Raw genomic sequence first — 24,353 nt, forward strand, 5'->3', positions numbered from 1 at the left:
CAATATTCACGAAGCAGAAATCAAAATGTCAAGCGCCCGTGAAAGTAGGGTTCTAAAATTTTTTTGGACTATTTATTTTGTTTCTGCTGTACTCAATCCAATTTCTGTATACTGAATTCCTCTAGAACGAATGATGCAATTCAATTTGCAGGAACACGACAGCTGAGAAAGGACAGAAATGCTACACGGAAAGCAGAAGAATTCAAAAGGACGAGCAAGATTTTCCAACACCAACTGACGAGGGTAGAAATGTAGATGGTTCGAATCTACCTCACTCCAAATTCTATGTAGTTAGCTTGAAATCTGGACTTGTGAACTTGTTTTAATTTAATCAAAGTGTTTGGTTTCTTTCATTTTCATGCTATCCATTGATATTGCCAGGTGAGGGAGATTCACACGATTTGTGCCCACAATCTTTTCCGAGTGCATGAGACGCATCATCCACTCTGTTGTTGAACAATGATCGCATTCCAAATGGCGGCATTAATTAATCTGATAGCGTTTTCGAAGACAAATTGCAATTTTATAAACGGAAAGACACGAACCGGTTTTCGTTTGGTAGAGATTCTCTTCGACCGGAGATGACATGAAGACACAGACAAAAATTTGGGCACACCTTTCTATGGTTCTTGCAAATTTTGAGCTCTCTTGGATAAATAAATTATGAGAAATTGTTGTGGAAAGTTGTTGAATGAGTTTTTAAGATGATGGTAGTTTCATGCGCAAAGGAATAAATTTGTTGTAAAAATAAAACCAAGTTGAAGAAGCTCAACAGTTCAATATTCTGGACAAAACTTTTGAGTAGCGATCGGCCTTAAAATTGTTATGTACTTAGTATTAAATACTTTTTTGGTAATTTTTTTTTTTCATTTATTTGATTTTTTGAAACTTTTGTTTCATGCACTGAGAAGTTAACAAACAAAAAGTTTCATCCGATACTAAAGTTTCATAATGGCTTCAAAACTCCTAACACTAAAATTTGGTGTTAGTTTGCAGTTGAAACTTTTTCTGCTCACCCAACATAAAGTGTGTTTAATTACCCCAAATCTTAAATTTGAGGTGATCTTGTTAAGAATTTTCAATGAAGGGACTAACCTTGTTAAGATTTTAGATCTTTGATTTATAACAACAAATCGAAATGTTATGTTCGAAGGATGCAAGAGTACACACCACCATACATTTTGTAAAATTCATGAACTTTTTTTTTTTTTTGTTCATGAATCCGAAGCATGATACTGATCTTAAATATCGAGTTTTGAATTAATTATGAAATTAATGCAGGCGTATTATTAAATTAAACCCTCAAATTTGCAACTAAAGGGGCTCTCAAGTCTGATGTGACGGCAGTACAAAACGTAGAGTTCCATCTTTTATAAGTAACTCTGCGGCAGTCATTTAATCATTGATGTGACAATTGTACAACATCATCTAAGATCACAGTTATGATCATAAGTTCTTCTAAAATCTAAAACGCAACAGGACAGACGAAAAGTTAAAACCACATAAAATACAAATTATTTTCAATATTGTATACGACGCATATGACATAATTAAAAGAAAATATTTTTATTTTATATTTTATGTATTTATTTGATGAGAACCTTATCTGTAGCAAGAGGGAAAAGTGCAGTGTACTTGGTACAAGGACGGGGAGGCAAATGAAAGGGAAAAGAAAAGGACGAAATAATTTAAAGGGAGTCAACTGGTGGTCTCGCGTGATCAGGAGGGCGGCACGGTCAGACAAGGAGGGCAGAGAAGAACACGACACGAGGATGTTGCTAGCCACGGAAGACGGAAGAGTTGTGGTATAAACAATAGAAGATCAACATCATTGTTGAAGAGAAAAAGCAGAAATTGCTTTCAACCGGAAGGATTTGTTAAGCTGATCTCTGACTTTAGTAAGCAATAAATTTGGTCCTGCTTAATGACTAGTACTCAACTCATTCTTTGCTTCTACTTAATGCTTACCATTTATTTCGCATTTATTAGTTAAATTTCTCTTTCATCACAAAACCTTGAACAGTTAAACATGGTAGGAAGCCTCGATTTCGACACTGATTAAATGTTGATCTATCAACAAAAATTAGAAAAATTAAGTGTTGTCAAGTTTTCGGTAGTGATTTATTATAAATGTGGTTAGAAAAATGGATGCCAGAATTGGTTAGCAGTTGGAACAAGAGAGAACAATTTTTTTTTTTTTGAGAAAAGAAAATGAAAATGTTTACAGGAAAAGTCGGAGGCAGAGAATGTCAATTGCCAATAAATCAGGAATGAAATGGCTAAGCAAAACAAAAAAAGCAGACAGAAAAAGAGAAGCCAGACAAAACAAAAGAAGAAGCGCAACGGAAACAGCGGGAAAAAGTCAAGCCTGTACGAAACTTTCTAGGGTTTAACAGACAGAGCTCGCTGGCAAGAGAACGAAGGGCGTTTGCCTCATTTTTTTTTTACCCGCTTCTTCCATTTCATCCTGTTTTCGCGCTAGATTATCCTCTTTTTCCGTCGATCCGTTCTCCTTGTTCTTGTTGCTCTGATTTTGTTTTGGGGGTGGGGCGTTCGTTTGGGAGGAGATGTCGATTACGACGAAGGTGGACAAGGCAACGAGCGATCTGCTCATTGCTCCAGATTGGACCACGAACATGGAAATATGCGACGCCATCAATTCAGATCTATTGTATGGCTCTTTCACTCTGTTGTCGTTCCCTTCTCCCTCTGCGTGTGTGTCTCTTTTGTTCTTTTGGGGAGGTTTTGGGGTATTGGATACGGTTGGTTATGAAATATTTTGAGAAAAAATTGCGATGGTATGACGAATTGTGAGGGAGAATTGAAAGGTTTCTTGTTTTTTGGTTGGGTCAGACAAGCGAAGGAGGCGACCAAGGCCGTGAAGAAGCGGCTTCAGCACAAGAATCCCGCCGTTCAATTGCTGGCCTTGACGGTAAGTGCTTTCCTTTTCCGTCCCCCCTTTCTTTGTTTTTTCCAACTAATTATCTTGTACGATGGCGTTCTTGTTCTTTCTGAGTTCGTTCTCAGTTGATTTTCTAAATTGACCCTACCCAATTTGAATATTGGGCCAGTATGTCAATGTTTGTTTTTCCCTTTTAAATGTTTTCTGATTGTAAACCAGAGCGTTCAAAGCTTACAGTAGGATGGATTTCTGGTTTTAGATTTTTAATGCAATCTAAGAATCAACGGCCTGTACCACACCAAAAACCTTCCAACTTAGAATTCAGAGTTATCACAATTTCAATTTTGCTATGAAAGAAAAAAGATGAATACAAAGGAGCAGACGTCGGCTCGGAAAATAAGACTAAACAGAAGCACCAGAAGTTATGACCTCTGAAGTGGCACATGCCGATCCATGCTCAAGTTGGCTTAACGTGCTTGATGATATAAGGAAAATGGTGGTGGGTATCACATTCTTACAGTGGCATATATGTTGTAGTGAAAGATATTTGAAGCCTCTCTCGGCGTATTACATATAAACAAAAGGAAAAAAAAAAATTCTACCACCTTCCAGCCAGCTCCTTAAACTGTCTCCCTGTGCCTTTAACTCGGCTAGCCACCTTAGCAGGAACTTAATCCACCTTTTTCCAAAATCTTCATCTGCTACACCACTTGCAGATGAGGAATAAGTTCCACCTTTATTTTTCCTTGAATCCTTCTTCAATTTGCAAAAGCAATTGTTCGTCTAGTTGCTACTGTTCTACGTTGTGTTAGAAGAATCTTATTCAATGGTCTTGTTACGTCTATTGGCGCAAACTAAGTTCAACTATGGGTTATGGAATATTAAAGACTTTGTTTTTGAGGCATCATTTTTCCTGGTGAAAATGATACAGGTCATAGAGGATCACTTTGGAATCCTGTGATTCATTTGGATAGAAATTGATATTTGCAGGTATGGCTTATTTACCTGGGAAATCCAAGGTCATCAAGAATATCTTCTTCCTTTTGCACGAGTCCTTATTTCCTGGTGTTTTATTAATTAGAAAGCAGCATTAAACTGTTTGCACAAGCAAATCGGCTAAGCCGTGGTATTTAGAACATCGGCATTTGTGGTAAACTGGTAATATATCTAATAAAACATCATATTTCTGAAATCAACCTCAGTCAAGCTCATTAATGAAAAAACCTTATATTTTTCATGATGTTAGTTGTATGTTGGTTGACCATGCACTGGACAGAAAATTGAAATGCTATTGCCACTGATATAACTGTTTCAGCTGATTATATGTCTCCTAAAATGTTTTTTTCCTGAAGTTTCTATTTCACCAATTCCGTGTACAGAAATCATAGTTCGAGCTGCTACTTCTGGTTGTTGGTCAAATGTCACACCTTGTCAATTTTTTTTGGCTGTATAACATCTGTATTTGCGGTGGGGAATCACATGAAATTGTTGAATTTAGGAATCGTTGCCAAATCAAACATGTGCCTAAGGAAAGGAGCTACCTATCTTCTCATGTGGTAAATGATGTCAGAGTCTCATATAGAATAAGTGAATGCTCCCACTCTGAGTGGGTTAGCTATTGCAATAGCTGAGTCTCACATAGTATGGGTGAATGCTCTGAGTGGGTTAGCTATTACAAAGTCAACTAAGCATAGCGCGTTTGACATTCATAAACATGGGGCACGGGCATGCATGATTAACCCATTGAGGGGGAAATCGTTGGCCTATATTCCTCACCATCTATATGCCCGTTACCTGCAATTTTTCCAATGTTGTCATGTCCATGCTACTGGTACTGATTTGCACTCTCCCTCTTTCTTTTTTCTTCCAGCTCCTGGAAACTATAATGAAAAATTGTGGTGAATATGTACATCTCCAAGTTGTTGAGAGAAATATTTTGCAAGAGATGATTAAGATTGTAAGAAAAAAGGTAAGGCTGATTGGTATTTACTTCAATATCTTTTACAATTATTGAGTTGAAGGTGCAGTTTGTCATGACCCAATAGATTTTGCTGCTTGCTTGATATGTTCCTTTTTATTTTGTTTATTCTTCCTATCAAGTCATATCATTTTAACATTAGGCAGAAGATGTTAATGAAAATGAAGGTATCTCCAATAATGTCTAAGAGGGGCAGTAAATATCCTTTGGAATATTTATCTGCATTTCATAATGTCTTTTCTCAACAGAAAGCGAAGAATGCTACAATGTTTTTTGCTTAATGAAAGAGAGGAACATGCCTTTTACATGTGTGATGTTCTTATCTTTACATTAAACAAGTGGGAGGTTCACACTTTTAAAATTTGTGCCACATAGCTATGCCTGTGGGTGAAAGAGATGATATTTTCTTTTGTGAGCTCCCCGTTGACATGGCATAGAATGTATATCACGTTGTTTGGAATTTCAATCTTACAAACGACCCCTTTAGTTCTATATGGGTTATTGACTAAAAGATAACCTCTTTAGTTCCAAATGTGTTTTTTTACATTGCACTTGTCAACTTTCTCTTTTGATTTTATCTTGGTTATTTACTAAAAGATACATATTTATTCTCTATGATTCATATTCAGACCGAAAACTCGTCATTCATGCCACTGCTAATTTGTCCATAATAAACCTGCTGTTGTTTCAGAATTATTTGTGCTGGTATTTATCATTACTTGGTTTGTGAGCCAGCTTTCTAGGATGTTTATATTCATATCCAGTTTATGGTGGGAGGGTAAATCATCCTGTTCTTGTAGCTTATACACGTGTTAGCATTTTGGAGATAATGAAGTTAGATGCTATTCACATGTTCCTTTGAAATGCCTAATGCTTTTGAAGTGTTGATCATGTTTTCCTTGTTCTCAATTAGGGGAAGATATTAGATACTAACGAACATTATTATTGTCTGTTTTTTTTATCTGTCAGCTATGTTGGTACGTCTGAATTTTGTGAATGTTTTAGAATGACAATCTGATGAATTTTTCCAGAGTGATATGCATGTGAGGGACAAGATTCTAGTACTGCTTGGGTCCTGGCAAGAAGCATTTGGTGGTCCTCAAGGAAAGTATCCTCAATATTACTGGGCTTATGATGAACTAAGGGTGAGTGTGTTAAAGCTTGTATAGATATTGGGCAGTCACTTTATTTTATTTAGATAGTTTGGGTGAATCTTGCTTCCCTTTGGAATTAACCAATACATGCAAGAAAATCTATCATTGGTTCCTTTCTGTGTCAAGCTCAGGAGTGAGCAGGATTAAGTGTATTATGGATGTGAGTGCTTCAGACTAAGTGCATGAGAATGTTGGTTTCTCTTTGCATGAATTGAAGACCTATGTTGGATCTTTAAAGTGGCAATGTGGCAGTGCTTCAGCTTTTCTGTTCTGTTTGATGCTTGTGTACTCCATAATAGATTGAAAAATTGGTAACATCCTTAGGATACCAAAACTGATGATTTATTTGATATCGTTGCTTCCCAAAAGTGCTTCTTCTGCTCTTTGCTGAAGACTTCAAAGGACTTGTGGACTCAAGGGCAATCCATGTCAATAATTGTGGATTTGTCTATGCAAGAGTGTAGAAGCTGCTCTTTGCATTGGTAAAAGACATTTTGAGCGAGTCATGAGCTTCAGAGAAGTAAATTCGTTTCTATGCTGATGTTGTAATTTGTAATGTCTGATTCTCTACTTTATTAGGTGCAACTAAATACTACTTGAAATGACTTTTTAGTTTAATGCAAAACTTTCATAGTAATGGTAGGAAATATTGATTTGAATGATTTATTCTTTTGAATATGCACACAAAAAATAATAGATAATTTTCAGTTTTTGTTTCATTTGGGTAATGTTCTGTTAATGTTCAAGGAATCCATCATTACTGCTATTCAAATGCAGTACAAAGTAAGAGGTATATTTAAATTAGTTAAAACGGTTCATAGGTATTTTTTCTATTAACCTGGCAAAAGGAAATGCATGATGTGTTCATCAAGCTCCTGAAGCTCACAATCTGTTATCAAGAGCGTAGATAGCTTGGAGGGTTGATCTTTGAGTTTTTATAAAAAGCATGATTAGTCTCCTGCCTAGGTGCTAGGCTGTGGTCTAAGCACCTATACTGAAGCACTTGGGTGATGCACACAAAAGTTATTATTTTTTTAATTTTTTACCCTAAAAATTTAAATTTCTTGTTTGTTGTACACTTCTATCTTCTATTATATGGATCAAGGTGGAGTTTTTTCAAATCTTTCACTTTGACCCCTTCTATTTTTTTTCTCCCCTTTTCCCTCTTTTTTCTGTTTAGTAGGATAGTCTAATCTCCAACTACATGCTGCCTAGGTTTTTTCATAGGGTCTGCTGCCGAGTACTTTTAATTTTAACTACATATTTGTGGGTGAAGGTGAGCATGATAGAGGGGATAAACATCTAAGAAAGTTAATCAATATAGAAATGCAGAATGTCAACTTTGGTACACATTTTATTGCAACTTGTCAAAAGGATTAATGAAAACAAACTCTAGGCCTCTTCCATTTTAGCTAATACTTAGGAGCTTTTCCTGTATTTACATTAGACAACATGGGTTTCTTACTGATTCAGTTGAAGGAGGTTTAGTTGAATGACTAGTCACTATTCTGATTCCCTAAAAAGGAGCAACTTAACATGCATCCCTGCTATCAGGCCACAGTGCTGGGGAGAATTTCCTGGTGGACATTGGAGTACCTGGTTGTTTACACGGAGTGAACTTTATTGTTTCCCATCTAAAGAAAAAAATTGAAGTACACTAGTTCTTATCCATACAACATATAATACATAAAAACAGTTTGTGATGTTGTATGCTGAATGAAAGTAACTATGTATATTTACTGTCTGGAGTATGTTCTTTAACTATTGAAGCCATGGAAGAGCTTTGGGCATACATATTATGATACAGCAGAATGCTGCAACTTTTTTATTTGATATTGCTTGTTGGAGTAGGTAATTATATTTGAGAGGGAAAATGACAGTAATTATATTAGTCCTGTTAGACGGTAGCCAAATATTATGGCTGTTGGCTCTTTCAAAATCACAAAAGGACTCTTGAATATTCAGCAATGTTCTCATTGCAGCGATCTGGAGTGGAATTCCCCCGACATTTAAAAGATGCAGCACCTATATTTACTCCACCAGTTACCCATCCAATCGTCAGGAAACCTGAGGTATCATACGGCATGCCATCCCATTCATCTAGAAGGCTTGATGAAGCCATGGCTTCTGAAAGAGATCTACTAAGGTGCTTATGCAAATTTTTTGCTGTCATTTATTCTTTGTCACTGGTAGTACTGTCTTGACATGGTCTTACATATTCTTGCTGTTCTCAGTTCCTCAAGCTTGGATGCAATTCAGAGTGTTGTGGAACTTTTGAAAGATATGCTTGATGCTATAAGTCCAAATGACCCTGAGGTATCCCTTTATAGTTTGTAAAAATGTTGATATGCACAGTTTTTAGCATATTTATTGATAGGTGATCTAAGCCACATGTCATGTATGTTTTTTCCTTAAGATGTCTTGTGCACTGTTCAGTTTTCACCATTAGATCTTACGGTAATTTTCTTTTAAATGATGTCCTCTCACTGATGGAGTTCAAACATATCTGTTTATTAAACTATTAAGGCGCATGGGTGCTCCATTTTGAGCGATGTACCAGTGTTGGTACAGCAATTTAGAGACATGGGTACTTACAGCATACCAGGCACGTCATGGATTGGATATGAATCAGATCCAGATCCAAGCAGTTCTTTTCTAAGGCTTTACTTTTTTGTGTCTTTGATTACAATGGTTTATGTAGGTATCAACTTATAGTTTGCTTGAATTTTTGTATTATATCCATATAAATATATGTATTTTTTTTTTATGGATACCCTGCCATACTCTTGTACCCACATTTTTTTTCATATTACCATATCCAAAGCCATACAACTGTACCCACACCCGTATGAATTGGTTAAACTTTAATATTTATGGTTTAGTTAGTTTAGAGAGTCTGATTATGTATATGTTACAAGTTACAACCTCTCGACCTTCTAAAGAAGACTTTGTGCTTAAGAGATCATATTAACAAGATCTGTGATTTGTGGATGGCGCTGCACGTTTTTTAGTTCTCCATGCAACCAAACTCAATATCTCTTTTACATCTTTCAATCTTTTATTCATCATTTGTCGAGTGGAGTTGCAATTCCATTTTCACTAAATCATCTGCAGTGATGTCAGTTTCACCAAAATGTTGCCTAGTTATGTCCAAGACAGTTTCTGGAAACTGAATAGGTCAGCTGCAAAATGTCCATTTCCATGTTGACGATGGCGCTTACCATTATGTTATAATATCGTTTGTTTGAATAATAATTGTAGAAAAAAATAGCATTGCAGATGGCAGATTGCGTTTACCTTCTTTTAAAGCATCCTCATTTGAAGCTTCTACAACGCATGGATAGTGATAACTAGTAATTCATTAGCTTGGAAACTTTGATATCTTTTGCAATTTTCTAGTTTTCATGTTTTTAGGAATAGTTGATATATAATTTGCTGGAATAGTAAGAGTGCTAAAAGAGTTCTAAAGTTCATGTTGGCAGATTGTACAGATTTTGTATTTGTGATCAATTGTTTCTGATTTAGTGATAGGTTCATCAAATTTAGATGGTTTGCTTTTGTGGGTATTGTAGAAAGAGCCAAGCTGGCCTTGTTCAAGCTAGTCCATTGGATTTCGCAAGTGGTTGATGAGCACATCATGACTCATGAGTGAGTCAAGTGCGACTCAGTTGTTACAAACGAAACAAAAAGAACTTGTTTTCTGAAAAAAAAAAAAATCCATTGAGGAGTAAGTAGACTGGAGACACGGGGCAACAACAAGCCTCCATTGTGTTGAAGGAAAGGGTGAGGGAGGTTGTTGGGAGGGTGGAGTTGGGGGTGAGGGTGGTTGGGGTGGGGTAGGAAAAGGTTATGGCTTTGTTAACTTGTTTTTGGATTGGTCAGGTGAACCTCCATTCAAATCTATATGGTGGAAACCGAACTTTAACTCTTGATAGTTCTGAGGTCCAGTGTCTTCCACCTCTCCTATCATATAGATAATCTAGAGAGCATCTTGACAAGCTACACTGGCTTGTTTCTGTTATGTAATTATCTGCTCGTCATACATGGCAAGTCACCCATCAGCTAATGAGGTGGATTTACATTATTGTTCACGGACTACCATGACGATTGAATATTCTTGTATTTATTACTTGTTTCCTTGCCTAACAATCATTAACATAGTCTTACTTTTCCTGATTTAACCTTCTTGTAGGCTGTTAAAAATGAAGTGATTATGGATCTTGTTAGCCAATGCCATTCTCACCAGAAAAGGCTCATGCAATTGGTGAACTCAACAGCGTATGTTCTTCTAAATCAGTTGAACACTTTCCAGAAATTGTTTCTCAGAGTTGTTGATAAATGCTGATTGGGATTCTTATTGCGGGAAACTTCTCTTGTACATGAAAAATTTCTTTAGAAAGATGCAGTTGTGGAACATGTTGCAGACTTTTGCACTGCAATGGACAAAGTATTAGAACCAAATCACTGAATCAGGCATCTACCATTCTAATAGTGAAACTCTTGCTACGCAATACCAATTCATGAAAAATAAATGTTCTCTAAAAACATTATCAGAATTGCATGATCTATTTGCCTATGAAAGCAGAACCCAACCGGATGTTATGTTTTTTATCACATTCTTACAGGTCTATAGCTCAAGCTTGAGCGATTGTGATGAAGCCATGAAGACTTCTTCTTACGACACTGCTACTATGATGGAGAAATATTATTTTAATGTGCAGCAATGTATTCATATGGTTTAAATTTTTATAAGGTGTTCAACTGTCTCTACTTGATATTATGAAACATTAAAAATTTTCATGATTTATACTATCAATCAAAAGCTGAAAGAAGAAAACTCAACTCGATGTTATGATTTTGGTCACATTCTTAGATGTCTATAGCCCAAGATTGACTTTCTGATAAAGCCATGATGATCTGTCCTTATTGTGCTGCAAGTATAATGGAGTTATATTGCCGTACAGAAATACATCTATACGGTTTTAAATTATTATATGGTCTTGAACTGACTATTATACTAGATATGCTTTTTTTTTTTGCTTGCTTGTTTTCTATGTGTAACATAATTAGTTCTTTAGTTTCTGTTTCTCAACCGACCTCTTTTGAGAGGCTGCTTATCATATGTATTTTTTTTTTTTTAGTGACGAAGAGCTTCTTGCACGAGTCCTTGCTTTAAATGATAGCATCCAAACTTTGCTAGCTAAGCATGATGCCATAGCTCGTGGTTCACCTATGCCATCAACACCACCACCACCATCTGTCTCCCAGGATAGTCCAATCTCATCCTCTCTACCTCCTGCAGCTTCAAGACAGGAGGACATCGATGAAGAGGAAGAAGATGATGACTTTGCTCAGCTTGCTCGCAGGTCTTACTTCAGACATGTTTCTTCAAGATTTGTGATTAACATGCACAGGATAATTGGCGACTAATCATTGCAATGAAGAGATTTTGAAAATTTTTGCTTTTTATCGTCATCTTACCTTTTAGATGTCTTGTTCTTAAGCCACCATGTGGTCTCGGCTTCTAGAAATTATTTGCATCATGAATTCTGCTTGTCATAAAAATCATCCTATGATCGACAGAATTGAGGCACAGCTGACTGGAAATTTTTTCCATAATTTCACTAAAATCAAGAAAACCTATGTGTCAATGTAAGATTGTCATTCTTGAGTCTCCCTTGGAATCAGAGGTTACTAGGGAAATCATTAGTAAGAATGCATTCCATTACATTTGTTCTGCTTCCCCGCATCTGATTAGAGGCTAACTGAAAGTCCTTGATGTTCGTATAACTTATTCTACTTGTTACAGGCCAAAGGGCAGACCTATCATTTCACCAACCACATCAACTGAAGCTGCTGGTTCAGTCAATTCTGAAAGGTTGCAGGATTCGTCAGGTACAGACACAGCCTCAAGCTCTATATTCACTGGTCCCCTGGCTCTTCCAGCTCCACCCCAACCTGTGAGAACTTCAGTACCCAAAGAACAAGATCTCATTGACCTTCTCAGCACCAATCTGTCTACCACAAATTTGTCTCCACATACACCCGGGACTCCATTCACCCCACCTGCTGCTAGCAACAGTCACCTCCATGCAACATCTCCAACGATGGGCCCATCTTCATTTTCTCCTAATGGACGTAGCAACCCTGTATCTTCTCCGACAGTGGTTCAATCCCACTTCTCCCCTAATGGACATGCCTACCCCATATCATCTCCAACCATGGGTCAATTTCAGTTCTCCCCCAGTCGGCATGCCTACCCCATGTCTGCTCCGACCATGGGCCAACCCTCATATGCTTCGAATGGGATTAGCTACCCTGTATCTTCTCAATACTATCCTGTTCAACAAAGGCAGGTTGCGTTCAACAACTACATTGCCCCATGGGCACATGCATCATCTAGCTACCCTCCACCACCTTGGTCATCCACTCCTGTTGCTGACCCTCCTTATCCCATGGCTAGTGAGCCAGGCAGCGTTTCTGTCAGGCCCATGCAGACATCAGGTGCTTCCCTGCAGCGTTACAATTCATTCAGCCCACGAGGGGACATGCCTCAATCATCAAGAGGGACACAGATGACCAATGAACCAAGGAATTCCGTGCCATCCTCCAGTCAGAAAGTGTTTGTTCCTTCAAACAGGTTGTTCGAGGATCTAGTAAATTTGAGGACTGACGATGCTGGTGTTAAAACAAGTGGGATGGCCTTAAACTCTGGCCTCTCCGGCCAAGGCTTATCTGGGGGAAGGAAGTAAAAGTGCTGTTGTAATATATTTGCATATTGTTGATGGATGTCCTGGGAACCGGATGAGGCCTGTAACGTGTACATGTTTATTCGATGGTGTTCGAAAGAAATTTCTGCATATTGCTGAGGGAAGTCCTGGGAACTGGATAAGGACTGTGATGTGTACATGTTTATTGAATGGTGTTGGAAAGAACATAGTGTCAAAGTCTTTAACCGGCGCATTCATGCCAGCAATAAGTGGGAGAAGAGCAATTGCGAAATGACATTAATTATTGCTGTCACGCGAGATGTTCTGTAAATACGGGTACCGTTTCAGATGATACATACTTGAGGGTTCACTGTTATGAGAGCACTGTTATCTTTTCCGACTGCCTGCTTGGTTTCGTTTTATAAATTTTTTGCTACTTGGTTTTATTTTCAAGTTTGTTAGTGGGAGTTCAAGTGTATCCGAGGCTTTTGACAATCAGATAGTCACACCCCGTCGTTCTCCTGTTGGTCTATCTTTTCTCGTCCTCCCGTTGGTTTTCCTTTATTCTTGCTACCTAATTAGGGGACCGAAGATTTACTATGGGGGGCCACTAATTCGGACTGCACTAACTACAATTATTAATTGATGAACACAAGTCTTTTCAAACGAAGGTATTTGAATAAATTCAGCAACTGTATCTTGTTTCAGCTCATCCGATTCAAATTAGTTAAACTCAGTTGGTTTTGACAATGCTTCTCCTACCTTTGTTTGCATGTCATGTTCTATCCTTTTATGAACCAAACTGATTCCCCGCCAAACGAAAGAAAGGTAGCTTGAAGTCTACTAAACAAATTAGTTAGGACCATTTTATGTAGAGAACTACCCTTACTGACCCTCAAAAAGATGTGAACAAAAAATTCTCAGAGAAAAAAATATGAAAAATAAGTCAATGCTGGTTCATTTATGCGGATATTAAAGGTGTCAACAATCACAAAACGAGCAGATATTTCATCCTTAAAAACAAAGCATAGATTATGGTAGCCAACAAGCATTTAGGTTTCGATCTTTATTTGAAGTGTTATTTTCCTGTCGTCTTCAAACTCCTCTCTCTCTCTCTGCTCTTAGAAATTTCACTTCGAAATAGATTGAATTCGTCGTGGCGTCTCCATAGCACAAATCACGTCTATCATTTAAAGCTTTTCATAGTCGGTTAGCTCAAACTAGGATATGGTTAAAAGGGTGAACTCAGGACTCCGCCAGATATATCATGAGAAACACATGGTAGAGCTTTGTAGACAGGATAAAGACCTAACCTGCTCCATCCTTTAGAAAGTACTATTTTTTCTTTTAAACTGCAAATCTTAACCAGATCTTTAATCAGGCCCACATTCAGTGTCCTAAAAAATATGCATTTATCAAATTGAAACTTTATGAACCATATGCTTGATTGCATATTTTCCATATCAAACATGAAACTAATCAAATCTGGGTGACACGAAAACCAGTGACGCCGTTGTATCAACATACAGATGAATACTGCGTTTCTTCATGAGGATACCATTTGAATTCAGCAGATACCTAGTAGGCAGATATGCTTGGAGGACTGTACTTATTTTTTATGTGGGAGCGATATGCATATGCGTGCTGCTTGTCGAGAGATCGAGAGGGAGAGAGAGTAGGAAATCCATTATCAGATCTTCATACACAACAAAGGTAAAGGTTCATCTGTGTGAGAGAAAGGAGAGAGTTGGAAATCCAATATGAGATCTTCACACAACAGAGGTAAGGTTCATCTTAACATCACAATCGAGTAGAGAACAATGTTCAACAATCAAGAAAAGGCAAAAAAGGGAAGGGAGGGGAACCTCGTTCCTCTCATCTTCTTAGAACCTACAGAACCTAAAGACCGCTTCCATCTATTCCACCAAGCAAAAGAAGAAAAGAAACTGGTTTTTTTTTTTTCTGGTTTTTCTTACGTTTATTTAGGGGCCATGGACGTTGAGCCAACCTTTCTTCAGCGCGTCATATCCGGTGGTAAACAGGAGAGAGCTACGGCAGAACCCAAGACCAACGTGCCCCTCTCTCCGAGAAGGCAACCCCACTAACCGCCGGTGTTTCTACAAGGATTTCGCAGTTGCAATGACGTTATCGACCGTTATGCCGAACTCCTTGTAGAGGATTCCGGCGGGAGCACTGGCGCCGAAGCGGTCTATTCCAATGGCCTTCCCCTTTGGCCCCACGATCTTCTCCCACCCAAACGTCGATCCTGCTTCCACGCTCACCCTGGCCGTCACGGCCTGCGGCAGGACGCTCTCCTTGTACTCGTCAGACTGCGCATCGAACAGCTCCCATGAAACGAAGGAGACCACTCGGACGGCCTTACCTTCCTTCCTCAGAGCATCGGCGGCCTTTGCAGCGATCTCCAACTCTGAGCCAGTGCCGATCAGGATGACGTCCGGCTTGTTCCCCGAGGAGTTGTCGCTGATAATGTATCCTCCCTTCTCAACCCCCTCGATGCTGGTTCCGGGCAGCTGCGGAAGCTTTTGACGCGAGAGGGCGAGGATAGAGGGCGTCTTCCTGTTGAGGACAGCGACCTTGTAAGCGCCGGCTGTCTCGTTGCCGTCGGCAGGACGGAGCATCAAAATGTTGGGCATCGCCCTGAAGCTCGCCAAGTGCTCCACTGGCTGGTGGGTCGGACCATCTTCTCCGAGACCAATGGAATCGTGGGTCATCACGTAGATCACCCCTGCCTCACTCAAGGCAGAGATTCTCATGGCAGCCCTCATGTAGTCGGTGAAGACAAAGAAGGTTGCGCAGTACGGGATGAGCCCACCGCCGTGGAGCGCAATTCCGTTGCAGATGGCTCCCATGGCGTGTTCTCTTACTCCAAAACGGACATTACGTTCCTCGGGGGCGTCCTTTTGGAAGTCCCCGAACATCTTGAGCAGGGTCATGTTGGAAGATGCAAGATCGGCGCTACCACCAAGGAGACCAGGGAGTGCTTTCGCAAGTGCGTTGAGGCATTGTTGAGAAAGATTCCTGGTTGCATCAGCAGGACTTTCCGGTGTGTATGTCTGGAAATTGAAAAAGGCCAAAGATAGCCGATTAATGTCACATGAATCCACCGCTCACTACTCACTAGGAATCACTGCCATGTTCCACTATCTATCCTTTTCTTCCTAATCACACAAAAAGTGCAAACACGTGTGGAAATAAGAACAGATAAAAGTAGCTAGAGCCAGGGCCGCCTACTCACCGGCAGAGCCTTATCCCAGCCATCTGGAAGTTGGCCAGAAATAAGCTGCTTAAACTCAGCTGCTTCTTCCTTGTACTTCTTCTCATACTCTGCGAATTTGGCCTGCCATTCAGCTTCCAATGCAGCTCCTTGGGGTGTGTGACGGCTCCAGTGACTGAAACAGAAGAAGCAGACAATACAGCCAAATGAGATTCTCAGTAGCAAATCGTCCCCCTTTTCACAAAGAAATAATCCTTCTTTTCCTATTAGCAAAGATACCTCTTCACATCATCAGGCACCTGGAAAGGCTCATATGGCCATCCAAGATTCTGCCTGGTTGCCTCGACTTCCTTGCCACCCAACGCACTACCATGCACACTGTATGAGTTGGCCTTGTTGGGCGAGCCATAACCTATGGTTGTTGTCACCTACAAATCAAGAGTCCGTGAATCAGTGAAATTGAATCATTGAAAACCTTGCAGTTAGAAAAAACCAGGGATATCATATAGCGACGAACCTTGATCAGAGTGGGCTTGTCTTTAACAGCCTTTGCCTCTTCAATGGCAGCTCGGATGTCATCATATCCAGTGTTCCCATTCTTGACCCAGATAACATGCCACCCCAATCCCTCAAAGCGGGTATCAACACTCTCAGTGAATGCAATCTCTGTGTCTCCGTCGATGGAGATGTGGTTGTCATCATAGAAGGCAATCAGCTTCCCAAGCCCCCAGTGCCCCGCCAAGGAGCAGGCTTCATTGGAAATGCCTTCCATTTGACACCCATCACCAAGTATAACGTATCTGCCGGAAGTATTCACAGCAACAGATCCATGAGATGTTAAACGAGGTGAATGCTGGCCTAATGGATTATCATAAAACAAGGACATGGATGTGTTGCAGAAGAAATCAGAGCCCAATCAACAGGACATCAGGACACTTGGTGTTTCATGCAACACGCAAAGAAGATGACATGTCCCCTGGCATGCATGTTGACTTATAAATGATGGTAAAGTTGAGAGGATGTGGATGGTTGTCTTTCACATTGCTAAGCTACAAACACCAGATTATCTGATCGACAAGTACTGGCCTATGAAACTACCATAAAGCAAGAGCACGAAATATTACGTGTAGTGATCAACGATCTCCATGTCTGGCTTGTTATAACGGGCAGCAAGGTGCTTCTCAGCAAGTGCCAACCCGACAGCATTGGCAATACCCTGACCCAGAGGACCTGCAGGGGAAAAGGAAGCAGCAATTAAGATGATTAATACGTCTTTCCTTCATCAACAACTTGATTTTGTTTCCCCTTTTTCGATTACAGTTAATTCCTCCATGAATTTACAGAGAATAAGAAACTTCCTCTAACAGGGCTGTATGAGATGTAGGAATGGATACAAACCTGTTGTGACTTCGATTCCAGGAGTCTCGAAATTTTCCGGGTGTCCAGGCGTTCTGCTTCCCCACTGCCGGAAAGCCTTCAGATCCTCTTCCTGAAAATACCGAATTCGAAACAGACGTACATGAGAACTCTAAATTCCAAAAAAAATTGAAGACCACCACCAAAAAGAGGGTGGATAAAAGGGGAGAAAAAAAAGGCATCTCAGAGAACAAGTGACGGAGTCGCCGGATGCTTTAGAACCGAAAGGATCCCAGTTCTAAAGCAACAGGGAAAAGTGAGAAAGGTTTTTCCTATTTTCTTGTTTGAAATGTTTATATTCGATTTACAGAACTCCACTTTCACCACCAAAAGAACAAAGAGAAAGCATACTCCAATGTTAGCAAACAAATCAAATTAGAGGACGAAGGGAAATGGGAGCTGAAGAAGGGACCTTGACGCTGTCGTATCCTGCCAGATGAAGAAGAGCGTACTGAAGCATGCAGCCATGGCCGGCGGAGAGCACGAAGCGGTCCCTGTTAAACCAGTAAGGATTCTTGGGGTTGTAGCGCATGATCTCGTCGTAGAGGATGTGACCCATGGGAGCACAACCCATGGGGAGACCCGGGTGTCCCGAATTAGCCTTCTCCACGGCATCGATGGCCAGGAAACGGATGGTGTTAATGGACTTCTCGACGAGGGAGTCTCCGGCCTTCTGGACGGTCGGCGAGGTCGTCTGCACGGCGGTCGCCTTGGGCACCACCACGACGCCTCGCTTCCTGCTGCTGACGCTCACTCCCTTGGCGTCAGACCTCCTCAACCCACCGCTCAGCGACTTGAGGTTGGAGCCAAAGAAGGAGGTGGTGAGGCCGAAGCGCGGGAGAGCATCGGACCCGCCGCGCTTCTCCTGCTGCGCCCGGTTGATGCAGCGGCTCACCGCCGAACCGCCGGAGACGGTCAGAGAGGAGCAAGCCATTCCCCACCTCGTTCTGTGGCTGATCGGATCAGGGAGAGAGAGGAGGGGGGGGGGGAGAGAGAGAGAGTGGTGGATGGATTAGAGACTAGAGATTAGTGGGGAGGCGGAGGGGAATGAGGAAGAAGGAAAGAGCGACCCCACAGCAGCGCTTAGCTAGTCGCCTCACCCCCTCTCTTGGGCTTTCCCCTTATCTATCACCAGTGGCGCGATCTGATCGCGATTTTAGGGGTCGTATGCGCCTCCAATTCTTTGCTGCCCCCGCCTCCTCTCTTCTCTCTATATCTCTCTCTCTCTCTCTTCAGCGACCACTCTCTTCCACACCAAACCAATCTTTTAATCTCCTCCCCTCCATAGTCAATCCACCGTTCAATGCGAATATTCCATCCCACCCTTCGCACAACGGGTAAGCCAACCTCAGCCCTTCATTCTCTCTCTCTCTCTCTAAAAAAATATAAATAATTTTCTTCAATATTTTCTTTGTTCTTTAGTCTTCACAGTGTGCAGCATGAAGGCATGTTGCTTATCTCCAGCTCCCCAATTTCCCAAAAGAAAAGAAAAAAAAAAGAAGAAACTTCAACGATCATGGCAGATCTGCTAGCTAAGATGTTCATGTAAATGCCATGTTCAGGCTCACCTCGTGGTCAAAAAAGGAGGTGTGCGGTGGGTAACTAAGTGGTTAGGTAAGGCCAAAAGGTGAGAGCGGGGAAAGGGTAGCGGCTGCAGAGCTCTTCCTCTGCAACCAAATCAAATCTTTCCTTCTTCTCTAGTTAGAAGGTCGGTAGGTGGAACAGGGAAACGGCGGTAGGCCGAGCTCGACAATCCAACGGCATTACTTTTTTCGGGGTTGGTGAGACGAGCATTTGTTCCGATTCTCTTGAAGTTCATCACACTTTCCATTCTCCTCCTGCTTCCAACTCCAACATTCTCTTCTCCACCCCATTTTTATGCGTGCATAAAGCTGCTTACCAGTTACTACCGATTTCAGAGAATACGGTACTTGGGTATTGATTTTTAGTTGTGCAATTCAATAGAATTAGGTGTAAACGCCACCGCCTTCGTTTTTCTAAAGGGCGTGTCCCTGTTTCAAATCATCTGAACACTTTGAGATTGCGTTACAAAGAATCGAAAGGTCAGTGGCTCTTTGGCATTTGAATCGTAGAACAGGGGGCGATGGAGGACCGTGGCCTTTCAAACAACAGCAAGGTCGCCGATTAACTACTGCGTTATGTAACTAATATCTTTTTCTTTTCTTTCATTCAAAAAAGTTGTCTTTGAACCTTCTCCGATTTCTCATTTTATCGATTACGTTCAGAGTTCCTGCAGCTGGAACTTTGGTTTGGTGGAACAGAACTTGAGTAATCTTTGTTTTGACGAAAAACGGAAATTGGGTCTTCGTTCTGGTGAAACAAATACTTTGATGCGTCGAAGTCGTTGGAAAAGTAGGTGAAAGCGAAAGTTTCACTAATCTCAGAAATCAGTCAGCAACATTAGCTTTACAAGTTGGCTAAATGAAAGAAATCCAATCCTTACCATGTTTTTTTCTCATTATATCAACAAAACTTAGTGCGTTTCCGTAAAAAGTGAAACAAGTTTTTTTTTATATAGTCCATTTGATGATCTTCGATGAGATGTTACCTTTTCCCATCTGAATAGGACGTGCTTAGTCATGTCAATGAACTAACCAGGAAAGGTTGCAGTCATTCTTGGGCATCAAATTTTGTGACTCCTTTCCTTTCGATCGGCTAAGTGTCAACTCCACAAAATTTATTGGCTGGTAAAGTTGCCGAGGTCGGCTTGAATGAGAGCAAAAGCCCTCCTTCCTCCTACATTTCAAATTACAAGATCCCGTCTCAAATGCTGGATTTATTTATTTACATATTATCTTCTTAATTCATTGGGTAGAAAAACAAATGCATTACTTTTACTTAATAATAACGTTTTCCTAAGTTTATTTGTTATTTTCGAAACCCCATTATGATGCCCAAATAAGAAAGTTATAGTCCTTGTTTTATATGTCCAAATGACATTTTTTCTTCGTTCTTTCGGTAGAGAGACGTGTATAAGGACTTTAATGATGACCTATGATAGGAATATATAATTTATTTATAGTCTTATTGGTCTCACTCATATGTCACACCCAAATTGAGTTTAAGCAAATATACAAAGAAAAGCTTAAAATTTTGGTAGCCGTCTTAGACTTCAACTTGGGGTTTTTTGTGCATTGTGGTCAAAGGTGAGCCACGACCCAACCAATGGTTTAACAATATAATTCAGAGTCTTATCTCAAAAATAATAATCTTCCCCTGACCATCTATTTTTCAAAATTTGTGTTTTCTGTTTGAGCTTTTCAAATTCATGCCTTTCTTTTCAAAGGATTGAACACATCCGGTGCTCTGATTATCAACTTAGGCAATTAGAAATACAAGAATTAGTTTGGGTTGATATGTAAGGAAAAAAAAAACATTTCGATTATTAATTGTAAATTAACCACTAATAAATAAAATGTTCATATGTACAAGTGTTTTTTATTTTTAAGTTTGAAAATGGCGTCTATGCAATTAATTTTATTTAAGGAAATTTTTCATGTAAAGGCCTACCCTTTCCTTATAATTTTATAGGAAACTGTTTGCGTAATAATATCTGCACTTTTCATTAAAAAAATATCAAATAACGGCTTGAAGTACGTTTTGATTAATGTAAAAACTATAAAAAACGCAAGCCTAGACATATAAGGATGTAATATAATGATAGAGTGTAATGTGAAAAAAAAAAACTGGAGCTAATATTTTTTGGTTTATGAAGTTAAAGAAGGTCCAATTCAGGCCTCATTGTTAACAAAATTTTGCTTCACAGCACACGTAATTATGGGTTCACCAGAAAAAGGTAGGCAATATATATATATATATATATATATATATATATATATATATATATATATATATATATATAATGTTACCTATGATTAAAAATTAAATATCTATTTACCATGGGCATTAGCTGTGGCTTGTATTGTAACAGCAGTAACAATTGATGGTGTGTTCAGTAATAAATTTTTAATTTTTAACCATATGAATGTGCCGAACATGTGACAACATAAAAATTTTCTTATATATATGTGTGTACCACAAAATCAAAATTAAAGAACAAACACAAGAAAGATGCATAAGCTAGATAGAAAGAACATAAAATAAAAGGGAAAGATTTAAATTAAACTAAAATTGAATTTAGCAATATAAAATTTTTAAGTTTCAAAATACAACCGTTCCTAATCATACTGATGCACCCGTCGTACCCACATACTGACATAGACATTTAAGCCTTTATGGCTTTATCAGCAAACAGGCGACTATCCAGCCCTCTGGATTATTACAACTTAGCTTTCTCTCACATACGGTCTCTGTGGAAGAGATAGGCTGTCGTGTGGTTGCCTATTGTTTTGGGCCCATTCGTAGTCTTTTTCAGTTGGCTGACTGGCTTGGGCTGTCGGTCTGGTCAAGAGGAGGGACGGGTAGGGCCAAACTAATATTGGTCTGTTTGGCTTCTGACTTGCCTCTATCTCGGCCCGGACTCACTTGATCCAGATTGTTCTAAAACTCGATTGAGTCGACGAGTCAACTCACTGACTTGGTGACTGAGTCATCTACATGAGTTTGAGTTACGAGTTTGACATGTTTTTTTTCCAAATTTCAAACAAAATATGATTTCCAAAAGAAAAATTGCCCTTTAAAAAACACTTTTTTTAAAAAAAATATTGAATCTCCAAAGTTATTTCCAGTTCTTTATTTATGTCCAAACTACAAAGTCTTGTTCCAAAAAAGCATGCCTATAGTACTTAATAGTTTATAGAATTTACAAGAGAAGGATGAACTGGGGAATATATCATGTTGGTATGCATGAATGAGTACATAATGGTATATGTGCAGCAGTAAGTGTTGAAATCACACTTGCTTTGGTCTCTTTTAAGCTTACATCTGCGGTGGAGAATCTGTTTTTCAGGAATATATCTATTTTGGTGAAGCTTTTATAAGATTGTATAGAGGCTTGAGGGTTGGAATCAGTTCTAATTAGACTGTCTCTAAATTATAGGAACTTGTTTCTGGTTTCACCACCTGTGGTGTTGATTAATGATTTTGGTTCTATTTCAAATACTCTGCATCCCTTACAAGATTTATTATATGAATCTCTATCAGACTGCCATATGCATCAGTATTTTGGAATTCCTTGATGTTACCGTCGGTTTCCCTCTTTAGCATGCGTCTGAAACAGAAAGAACACCAACCCAATCTTGTAGAAACACCAGTTCCTACAACTGCAGTCCGCAATTGAAGTGTGGTATAATAGCGTGGCTTTACGTGGTTTATATATGAGTTTCGTGCAAGAGTCGCATTAAAATATGAAGGAAGTAACATCGATATGTTGAAAATAATTACAAATTTCAGGAGTGATATCGAAACCCAACGTAATATAATATTACGTCGCAGCTTTCGTTATTTATATAGTCAGCTGTGATTCGTAATTGAAAAATTAGTGTGGCTCGGCCACTTGATTTCTACATCTTGTTGACATTTATTAATGACAGAAATGGTTAGCAGAAAAATCTTCTGCAATTTTATATTTTAGCAGTGACTAAAGTCAGGGTCACTTCGGATGCCTCTGAAAGTCTACAACGAGAAAGACAACGTAACTGAGTGCGTCATTCCGTGACATGTCTGTAAAAACATAATTTAATTTTGTTCGTGGGGTTTATTATACTTTATAACTGCCAAAATCTCATTGCTAGCCTATAGCTAGTTCTTTGTCTTGTAATCGATCAGTGGTTGAAGTTTCTGATCTTGTGGACGTGGTGAGAGATTTGACTTTTGATAAGGGTTTCGTCGTCTCCTGTGTATTTCCTTTTCCCGTGTCTTGTTTTCTTTAAATTTTTTTCGCTCCCCGGGATTGTCGGGAGCGGAATTACGATTCAGGCGGGGTCAGGGGGAGGACAAATTAAGGTTTCGCCGGAATCAGCATCACTGAAGAGTGCCGGGATCACGGTCGCATATCCACGCCGGGAAACAGAGAACCGGGCTACACAAAAACGTCCCTAAAACATGGCGACGTGTCGGTAAACATTTTATCGACATTTGTGGTGGTCGACCGTGAAGATAATATCGGTGACAACTATCACTGACATTCTAGCACAGGCGTCAGTTGAATTTTGCATTGATGCGTCGTGGTCATGTTCCTATTACCGACGTCCACGGATGTGGCTAACAAAACTTTTACTGACACGTAGTAAGTGTTAAGTAAAACTTTTACCACACGTGACAGACAGTCGTTGAAACGCTTTATCGACGTACAGGGGACGTCGGTAATATATTTAACCACGCAATTTCGCACGTTGGTGAAGATTTGTTAATTTTTTTTTATCGATCCCACAGAGTACACTACTGCTAAGCCACCTGCTCTGTGAAAGCCTTATCAATCACCTTAGCTACCTGTTGTGTTGAAGAGTTACCAACAAGAAAAAGTAAAATTAACAACAGAAAGAAAAACCAATCGAATGACTTCATATACGAGTATGATTGCTAACTTTATTGAAGTGCTTATACTGTCTATTGCCTAAACCGAAGACATCATATTGAAGGTTCTTGAGTCAAGTTCTTCTTTCTTTTCTCTAAAACCAAATGAATATATAAGTACAGGTTACTGCACAAAATCCTAACTTATTGACTACATTTCATATCTATCCCTTGCTTTTCGAGTTTTAATTCCTGCTTAGTCCTTCATATTCATTGATCCTTAAACTCATAAACACTTAAAGAGACAGAAACTGTGTGTGTGTGTGTATATATATACATACATATATATATATATATATATAGCAAAAATAAAAAATAAGTTTACCCATGACCTGAGGATGATTATAGATATAAATGAAAAGAGAGGAACGCTTTTGAAAAATGAAAACTAAAACGTAAAATATTATCTGAGCATTTTTCAAAAAAATAAACAGACAGGCGCTTTAACTATGTTAAAACGTCC

At 39.4% G+C, this 24,353-nt stretch overlaps 2 protein-coding genes across 2 annotated transcripts; one reads left to right on the plus strand and one right to left on the minus strand.

Moving 5' to 3' along the window:
* The first annotated feature begins 2,209 nt into the window (after positions 1–2,209).
* On the plus strand, positions 2,210–13,098 carry LOC116262266 (TOM1-like protein 6). The gene is made up of 9 exons (XM_031641452.2): positions 2,210–2,671; positions 2,854–2,932; positions 4,773–4,871; positions 5,912–6,025; positions 8,017–8,180; positions 8,269–8,350; positions 10,227–10,312; positions 11,176–11,400; positions 11,844–13,098. Exons 1-9 carry the CDS (start codon positions 2,568–2,570, stop codon positions 12,784–12,786), a joined length of 1,896 nt encoding a protein of 631 aa, XP_031497312.1. The 5' UTR covers positions 2,210–2,567; the 3' UTR covers positions 12,787–13,098.
* A 1,414-nt stretch (positions 13,099–14,512) lies between these two features.
* Positions 14,513–18,624, minus strand: LOC116262434 (transketolase, chloroplastic). Its single transcript, XM_031641799.2, has 7 exons — positions 17,808–18,624; positions 17,378–17,468; positions 17,104–17,209; positions 16,497–16,779; positions 16,259–16,407; positions 16,001–16,154; positions 14,513–15,818 (listed from the first exon to the last, which is right to left on the minus strand). The coding sequence occupies exons 1-7, from the start codon at positions 18,327–18,329 to the stop codon at positions 14,862–14,864; spliced, it is 2,262 nt and encodes a 753-aa protein (XP_031497659.1). The 5' UTR covers positions 18,330–18,624; the 3' UTR covers positions 14,513–14,861.
* Between the last annotated feature and the right edge of the window lie 5,729 nt (positions 18,625–24,353).

The sequence above is a fragment of the Nymphaea colorata genome, chromosome 10, assembly GCF_008831285.2.
Source record: "Nymphaea colorata isolate Beijing-Zhang1983 chromosome 10, ASM883128v2, whole genome shotgun sequence".
Lineage (NCBI taxonomy): Eukaryota > Viridiplantae > Streptophyta > Magnoliopsida > Nymphaeales > Nymphaeaceae > Nymphaea > Nymphaea colorata.

What these genes read in the sequence shown, in the direction of transcription:
- LOC116262266 (XM_031641452.2), top strand. Translation starts at nt 2,568, where the DNA reads ATGTCGATTACGACGAAGGTGGACAAGGCAACGAGCGATCTGCTCATT. An exon ending in GCCATCAATTCAGATCTATT is followed by an intron (nt 2,672 to 2,853) that starts GTATGGCTCTTT and finishes TGGTTGGGTCAG; the next exon opens with ACAAGCGAAGGAGGCGACCA. An exon ending in GGGCTTATGATGAACTAAGG is followed by an intron (nt 6,026 to 8,016) that starts GTGAGTGTGTTA and finishes TTCTCATTGCAG; the next exon opens with CGATCTGGAGTGGAATTCCC.
- LOC116262434 (XM_031641799.2), bottom strand. Translation starts at nt 18,329, where the DNA reads ATGGCTTGCTCCTCTCTGACCGTCTCCGGCGGTTCGGCGGTGAGCCGC. An exon ending in ACAAGCCCACTCTGATCAAG is followed by an intron (nt 16,408 to 16,496) that starts GTTCGTCGCTAT and finishes CTTGATTTGTAG; the next exon opens with GTGACAACAACCATAGGTTA. An exon ending in GCTGGGATAAGGCTCTGCCG is followed by an intron (nt 15,819 to 16,000) that starts GTGAGTAGGCGG and finishes TTCAATTTCCAG; the next exon opens with ACATACACACCGGAAAGTCC.